General features: G+C 35.1%; 1 protein-coding gene across 1 annotated transcript; it reads left to right on the forward strand.

Moving 5' to 3' along the window:
• Positions 1-2,001: 2,001 nt before the first annotated feature.
• On the forward strand, positions 2,002-8,515 carry LOC135619241 (gamma carbonic anhydrase 1, mitochondrial-like). The gene is made up of 5 exons (XM_065121071.1): positions 2,002-2,179; positions 5,000-5,143; positions 6,815-6,940; positions 7,282-7,433; positions 7,994-8,515. Exons 1-5 carry the CDS (start codon positions 2,065-2,067, stop codon positions 8,279-8,281), a joined length of 825 nt encoding a protein of 274 aa, XP_064977143.1. The 5' UTR covers positions 2,002-2,064; the 3' UTR covers positions 8,282-8,515.
• The last annotated feature ends 335 nt before the right edge of the window (positions 8,516-8,850 follow it).

Consider the following 8,850-nt stretch of genomic DNA (forward strand, 5'->3'; position numbering starts at 1 on the left):
ATTACAGCACTGTCTAAATCCTGTTGCCTTTCTCGGAGAGATCCCTAAACCTCTGCTATCTTTTCTTCGAGTCTCCTTGTGATGTACTCAGTTATGACCCATTGTATAAATTGTTTTCTGCATTTATCCTTACAAGAATCCAAACTGATCTTTAACCTCTTCTAATTTTGCATCTTTGACATCTTTCAATCCACATGAACTCATTCATTTGTGTCTCATCAGGATCTGAAGATCCAACACTGCAATACGTGTTCTTCACCGCTGGAGCTATCACTACTGCATGCCTTTCACATGATGTTACAGCAGCTAAAAGATCATTATGGTTCAAGGGAGAACACGCTGCAACAGTAAATATAATACATCTCAGGTTGATGATGCACGGCAACCAGCTTCTTCATCACCCACTTCTGTTGGTCCCCCATGTCCAACCCTAATTTATAGCAGTTTGCAGGTGCAAGCAACACTGCACATACGACATGGTGTCCCTACGATAACCCAGTGCATGGTCGTCATCCAACTTCTCCTATTGATGCTGCTCTCAGGGGCCTGGTTGCAGAGAAACCCTTCATAACATTCTGATGTGGATGCCTCAGCCTGTGCATGGATTGTCTACTGGGTGTTCGAAGTAATGCCGAGATGAACTCCCTATTAGGAATTGGGTATGTTAGCAGAGGATCTCAGGAGCAAGGTGACAATGTAATTGAGCTCATACATAATTGAATTCCAAAATAAATAAATAAATAAGAAATTACTTTCAAAATAAAATGCTTCTTGTAGAAACCACAAATTATACAAAATAATATTTTCTTTTCTTTTGATAAATAAAATATCATCTTTATCAACAGAAACAAATAAATTTTTAGGACATCTTAAGGAAATTCTTTATGCAAATAATAATATCCTTGTGTATAAATTTACACCTTTTTTAGAATAATTCCTTTTTGAGATAGAAATTAAAAGGTTGGATTACATGTAAAAATGTCAGTCATGCCCAAAATTGCTTTAGTATTCCAATCAAATTAGGTTCAAAATCTAATAATTACATAGAAAGGTGTCGCTCCACAACTTAAACAACTTATGCAATGAGCAATAGTTGTCTCATCATATATTAAACGTGGATTAAAAAACGATATATATATATATATATATATATATATATATATATATATATATAAGCTCATTAAATTGTTATAAAATATCCAAACATACAATATATGTATTTTAATTTTAATATAATAGTTTCATTACTATAGCGATCTATTTATAATGTAATCGATAACAGTGATGTAAAATATTACAAATAATAATAAAATTAACACTAATTAGTATTAGAATCGAATGTAAGAAACTATAAGCAATTAGTCATTTAAAAACACACAAAAAATAACAAGAAAAGATTTAAAAAAAGAGAAGGTAAAAATAAGTCACAGTTAGACATTTGCAAATGATAATGCAAGTTACAAATTATCCTATTAGTATTATGATCTTTATACTTATAAAATTTATATTAGGATCTTTATATTTCTGAAAATAAAATAAATAATCTTATTTATTTTTATGTTACTAGTTGCATTAACGGAAAATACTAACACATAAGATTACGTGTGTTGGATCGACAGGAAAATGGTAAGCAAAAAGGTAAGTTTAATATTAATTTCGTTTCTAATGATTATATCAATAAAAAAAAATAATTTCCTATCAATTTATTACATGATATCGTGTTTTTTTATCAATGCAATTTATGATGTAAGATAAATAAATATTTATTTTAGTTTTATAATTATAAAGATTAAATATAATTTTTTTAATTATAGTACTAATAGGTTCCAGGAATAAATTAGCACCTGAAGTTGAGGTCAGCCCAAGCGGCCCAGGGAGAACGAAGTAAAATACTATTTCTACCCCTAGTCGAGAGTCTCATAACGAAACTATTGAGGGTAAAATAGTAGTTTAACTTCGAGCACGTTACTTTCCATTTAACCCCTTGCTGTTGTCGCTGCCGCTGCTTCTCTTTTTCGCCCCTCTGCCCTTTCTTTTCCCTGCCCTACGCACGGCGTGCGATCCATGGGGACGCTGGGAAGGGCGATCTACTCCGTCGGATTCTGGATCCGGGAGACCGGCCAGGCCCTCGACCGCCTCGGCTGCCGCCTCCAGGGCAACTACTACTTCCACGAGCAGTGTAAGACGACCTCCTTCCCCTTGATCCCTTTCCATTTTGATCATGCGAGCGCTTCTTGCGCGTGTACCGATCTGTTTATGAGTCTGAAATCGATTGGTTGGATCACTGCGGTTTTCCTTTGAGGAATCATTGCCTCGTGTATGGTTTAGGATTGTAATCTGAATGGGTGATAGAGGGTTTCTTAGCTTCTCTAGGATGACTTCTTGGTGATTTCTTGTTTTGACTTATCGTCAAGTTGTCTTTTTTACGTGCCCTATTAGCATGAAGCAATATATCACGATTAGTATTTGAACCTCTTTTGGTAAAATATTTCTGTGTGGGTGATGTTTCTCAATCTTAAGGAAAACAAATTAAACCAAGTTCAGATGTCATCGTGTGTTATTAGAACATGTTTCCCAAGGTTATACTTAGATTCATTTGTTTCATATTGCAAACAAACCAAAGTATTGGGTGTCTGCAAATTGTAGATTCGTGTATTTTTTTCAGAACCTTCAATATGAAGCTTGGTTGACCTTGGATATCTTTCACTAATGCTTATCTAGGATGTTGATGTAACATTTTCACTGACAAAGACAATGTTTGCCCCTTCATCAACTGGAATGCTCTATTGGATTCTATATGCAAAATTATGGGTCTTTGTGGAGAGTCATTTAGTAGTGTTATGGGAATCTTACCAAGTCTTGTATTAGAGGACTTGTAATGAGCTTTGAATATTTAGATTGAAAGATTTTTTATGTATGAACAGCAGGGATTTACCTATAAGTACCTGAGATAGGTAATAGTACTCTTTATGTCATCAAATCGAATTCGTTGTGTTGCCTGGGTAAATTATGTATTTTTCAGTTTTTATTATATGGGGGAAGGCCGCAACTGATCGGATGTTGCTTAACTCTCAAAACTTTTGGTATCATGTCTTCATCCTTTGGTAGGATGTGTCACATGAAATTGAGAAAGTTTGCAATACATCTATCTAGGATGAATATTATACAGAGTACCTTAAGAGATAGGTTAAGTAGAAATTAATCAAATTGGACAGTGTTGTATTTGGTCCTAACCTTCACTAGACTTGAGGAAAAACACTATATTTTGATTAGAATGTACCGATTTATAGATTCTGTGGTCGGTCCTACTCTCAGAAAGAGTTGTTAAATTGTATCAAATTAATATATGGTTGCATAGCTACCATAGCACAATTATGAATGTCGTGACCAGAGTCTCATGCAATTATTTTACTACTATTATATCACAACGAGCTTGAATTTTGTTGGTTGCCCATCAACTCACCTCATCACTTTTGATCTTTAAGAATAAAAATGACAATATTTCAGAATAGAAGAATAAGAAGAGAGCATAGGTTAACTTTCTAATTGGGCCTTAGGAACATAAAACATAATGAGATTTGACGATGGTTCCTAAAAGAACTGGTAGATAGTTGTTAGTTGCCATAAACTAGAAAAGGTTAACCTCAGTGATAACTTCATCTAGACTTATGACTATGCCCCTTAGTCTAGAATGCCGATCAAGCTGCATAGTTTACTTTTGTTATTATATTGGATAAGCTTGTCCTTTTCCTAGCTGCATTTGTACATCCCTATGGAACAGCATAAATGTAATGCATGACTTCAGAGAAAAATCTACCCAGAAAGTTCTTCTATAAGTCTTATTCATATTTGTTGCACCATGATACCAACTTCTGCTTTTATCTAAGAATTGTGATTATTGAAACAAAAGAAAGGAATCCCATCCAAATATAATTGCATTGGTAGCATACTCCTCTACAGCGTCAAACGTCCGATATTCTAGCTCAAATTAGCTCAAATTATGAAGGTCCAGTATCATTCCTGTGTTAGACAACCACAGGTGTAGTATTATTCCATGCAATGGCATACCATGAGACACGTGCCAACTCGTGTCATTTTACTTAAATAGCAATCTTGGTGCATATTATTTGTGATTAAACTTTGATTCACAGGTGCACATGGTACTCATACTGATAAGGTTTGGAGTAATTGAATGTTATTACATTCCCATCACAGTTATTATGTATCAAACTATATGCTACAGATTGTCGATTTAGCACATGATCTAGCTATTTGTGAATTATCCCAATGACAACCTCATTTTGCAGTTGTACCATGTTCTAGGGTTAACCTAGATGCTTTAGCTCTATTTTGTCTTTGATCTTGTTTGTGTTAGGGTTAACTGAGATGTTTGATCCTCTAAGTTTGGGTTTAAATTGCAGAACAAAAAATAAAAAGAAGAAATAAATGGAACACTTTTCAAAGCCAAAAGAATTTAGTTTTTTCCGTTCTTAGTTGTTATGTCTAGACTGGGTAACTGATCTAGCCTGTGTAGTTGGGTGACTAAGACAGCAATTAGTGCATATAAGCAGCTATCATTTTGTGTGGCAGCATGGATTTATGAAATTATGCCACCCACTTGCAATCATGAAATCTATTAAGCAAGAAATCCATTAGAAATTATATTTCAAGTAGTATCACTCCATGAGAAAGTAATTGTATTCTTGATGAATTATTCAATTTTATGCTAAATATAACTTTTTTACTTTGTTTACAATTTACATCTAGTCATATCAGCTTCTACTACTGACATAATAGTTCAAATTAGACTGCCATTTCTGTCACAATAACTCAGCTTTCTTTAATTTTTATGCCACTATCACTGAGTATAATTTTGTAGTTTTCTTGGATTTGATACATATCATTTTAATGTTAATTGCCCTGAGTGTGAGAAATAAATTCAATGTTTAAGTTATAGGCTTTGTAATTTGTATTTGCTGCTTTCTTCATATCATGATAGTGTCGAGGCATCGTACGCTCATGAACATATTTGACAAGGTGCCTAATGTTCATAAGGATGCTTTTGTGGCTCCAAGTGCATCTGTTATTGGTGATGTCCAAGTGGGCCAAGGATCATCAATTTGGTACGGATGTGTTCTGCGAGGTATGTTTCTGTTGTACAAGTTAGTTTGATACTATGTATATAAGCTAGTAGCGTATGGATCATCCTAAAGGCCTTGTTCTTCTCCATACAAAATTCACTGGCTTAATGCATTATTTTCCAACTGAGAAAGATGAATTGGTACTGATGTACAATGGATAATATTGCACTCCTTATGTAATGCTTGACAAAACTAGATTTATGGAGGACAGATTATTTTGCATGAGAGATAGGAACCATATACATTTCCAGTAATTTCATCTATGTCAATACTTTGCGAAAATCATTGTCAATCACTATATGGCTGTAAAGAGCCGAGATGATAGATTTTTCTTTTGAGAATTATGGTCACATGGTCCTTGTATTATGAGATGGACCCAATTTATCTGCGTTTGATTCGTCTTCTACCATTATCATTCGATCGTTTTCTTTTCCTTATTAGAACCTTGTGTATAATTGACTGTATGTGTTCTACATTATCTTTTTCAGTTAGATGTCTGAATGCTTACTCTCCTTTCCACCAGGAAATACTAGAACTTTACATTGATCATGCAGTAAATAAGTAGTCCCATATGAAATAGAAAACAAATAGGATAAGATTCAAGTTCTCTTGGTAATACAATCTAATATTGTTGATCTTGTCTATAATGATGTAGAAATGATAAAGACACTCTTTTAAGTCCATATACTCAATAATTATTTTGAAAAAGGAAGGATTGGCTGGGCTTGAAATTTGTCTATTCAAATGAGTAAATGATTGTTTCTATTTGGTGGTTCATAGCAGCTATATTAAGTGATATTTCCCCTGCATTTGTTCTTTCTATATGGTTGTTCTTTATATTGCTTCATCTTCTTAAGCTGTCATTTCCTCACAATAAATAAATACTCCTTTCTTCTAGCAACTCATGTCTCATTTCATTACGTATTTAGTCCTTTTAACCTGGAGCAATCTAGTAGACTCAATCTTTTCTAGGGGTTGAAATGCAGAACTGATCATGTAGATTCTGTCTGTCTTGCATTACTTCTTGCCTCTATTGAAGGTCCTTGCTTGCCATTGTTCTCATGAATTTGGTATCTGTACTTTGCAAGTAGATAGCACATATAAAAGGTAGCTCTATCATGTGTTGAATCATGGACTTGTTATATTTTGATTTGTAAATTCAGTTTCAGATTTATGAGATTTGCCGTTTAGTCTAGTTCCAGATCCAAAAGCATGACCAACTCAATGTTCTACAGTAGTATTTCTTTGTTTAAAGAATTTTTTTTCTCCCTACCTTTTTTGTGGTATATTCTCTTTCCCAGTCTACTTGTTGTAGCAATAGTGGACATACGTCTTTCCAAGAATTTATGACGCCCTCCTGTATTTGTAAGCCAAAAACTTTCTTGTTTTCTTTCCCACTTTCTTCTTGTAAAGAGACATGGAAAATTTTCCATTCCTTAGATAACACTTGCATTCACCAATGTACATTGGTTGTTACTGTCTTCATTACTGCTGAATTGCAATGAAGATGAGATACATTGTTCTTTAATATAAATTTGGTGCCTGGACATCATCCCTTATGACATTAATAGTGGACATTAGTTTCAGTATAGACATTACTTGTAACTCAGTGTTCTCATGTTCAGTTTGGTTGAATATTGAGTAATAAACTCCTTTTCTCTGATCGTTTGCAGGTGATGTAAACAGCATCCATGTTGGCTCTGGCACTAACATTCAAGATAATTCCCTGGTGCATGTGGCAAAATCTAATCTGAGTGGAAAGGTTCTACCAACTATTATTGGAGATAACGTCACAGTAGGCAAGTGATATAGTCATTCAGTGTCAGTTTTACAATAAGTGTCAACCATGCTTTTGAACATTCAATTTGGTCATAGGTTAAATGATTAGTGTCATGGTGCTTGACTTCTTGTTCAGCAGGTACTAGTGGATATTTCTAGAAAAACACTTTCTTTTTTACCTAGTAGCTATAATTTAACATTAGAACCTGCATGATTTCTCATAGATATAATTGTTGAATTTAAAATTTTTACTAGCTGCATAATCCTTTTGTCAAGTGTTAGAGTTTGTACGCAAGCTGCAAGATAATTTTATAAACTTCTTGTAAATCTCATCATTTTGTTCAAATCGTGAACTTCATAGGTCATAATGCTGTCTTGCATGGATGCACTGTTGAGGATGAAACATTTGTTGGAATGGGTTCTGTCCTTCTTGATGGGGTTGTCGTGGAGAAGCATGGAATGGTTGCTGCTGGAGCCCTTGTAAGGCAGAACACTAGGATTCCATGTGGAGAGGTTATCAACTGTTTAACCCATTATTTATTTTTTTTCATTTTTATTTATATGAATTTGTGCTCATATTAGTCTCTTAAGATTATTACCATTGGTTGACTCTGTTCAGAAGAGTATACCTTTTCCATAATGTGTCACTTTTATTGTCAGAAGTATATGGTATGATCGCTGGTACCCCTTGACCTTTTTTAACTGCCATTGGTTTTGGCATGGTCATTTTAACCAGGTTTGATCTAGGGGGTAACTGTGTATCTGATCCGTTCCGGCAAAAGGCTATACAATTTGATGAACAGGTAGATTGGAAAAGGAAGGAGATTGGTTTACTATATTGGAACCACATTGGATCGAGGCCTGATCAGATTAATCCCAATTCATTTTTGGTTGAAAAGGAATTTAAATTGTTGGATCAGATTGGGGCTTTCAGTATCTGGGTCATTGGATTGTGAACTCCGTAGATTGGACGACAATATAGCATAATTTGTGATCAATTACTGTTTATTGATTAACTGCCTTTGCTTTAACAGTTTGTCTTGCACTCATTTGTGAACTTCTGTTATTGACAGGTGTGGGGAGGTAATCCTGCGAAGTTTTTGAGAAAGCTGACCGATGAAGAGATTGCTTTTATATCTCAGTCTGCTACGAACTATGCCAATTTGGCCCAGGTGCATGCTGCTGAGAATGCTAAATCATTTGACGAGATAGAGTTTGAGAAAGTATTGCGCAAGAAGTTTGCACGCAGGGACGAGGAGTACGATTCGATGCTTGGAGTGGTTCGTGAAGTCCCTCAAGAACTAATTCTTCCCGACAACATCTTACCGAACAAATCTCCCAAGCCTTCTCAGATAGGCTGAGATTGCCAGCCCACCTCACCAAATTGGTGTTGTGAGCTTGTTGGAAAGGGATGACGAGTTTGGTGGTTTATGCCATCCCAATAATTTCAGATCGGTCTCATCTCTGGGATCGGCCATGCACTTTTGCCCTGTTTTTTTGTTTTTTCTTTGAATCTGAAATTGCTTCCGGATGATGTGAACAAGAGACGATGGTTTTGATGACACTCTTGTAGAGCACTTGGCATACTTCAGAAACCTGTCTGAAAATAGTGGTGCTTGGGAGTAATAAGTTATTCAATTGTGAGATAGAAACATCCATCATGGAGACGCTGATGTCTTCTTGTTGGTTGTCCTTTGTTTTGTGCCATTGGTAGTCATTGAATTCGGATGCTCATCTCTTCTATTAGCCAGTTTTTGTTGTGTTATCATTCTTGTAGGTATTATGTCCATTTGGGAGCTGAGCTCTTAATGATATTTTCTAGCTCTATGCTTCATCACAGATCAATCAACCAAAATCAGTGTGATTTCACAAACATGTGCAGACTATTCCATCGATTCGATCCACAGGAAAAGAATTGATTAAAAAATTT

Source organism: Musa acuminata, chromosome BXJ1-3 (genome assembly GCF_036884655.1).
Source record: "Musa acuminata AAA Group cultivar baxijiao chromosome BXJ1-3, Cavendish_Baxijiao_AAA, whole genome shotgun sequence".
In the NCBI taxonomy this organism is placed as follows: Eukaryota; Viridiplantae; Streptophyta; class Magnoliopsida; order Zingiberales; family Musaceae; genus Musa; species Musa acuminata.

Bases quoted from the DNA above. Each gene is read 5' to 3' on its own strand.
- LOC135619241 (XM_065121071.1), top strand. From the start codon at position 2,065: ATGGGGACGCTGGGAAGGGCGATCTACTCCGTCGGATTCTGGATCCGG. The intron at 5,144-6,814 runs GTATGTTTCTGT...GATCGTTTGCAG, and splicing joins GTACGGATGTGTTCTGCGAG to GTGATGTAAACAGCATCCAT. The intron at 7,434-7,993 runs GTTATCAACTGT...TGTTATTGACAG, and splicing joins CTAGGATTCCATGTGGAGAG to GTGTGGGGAGGTAATCCTGC.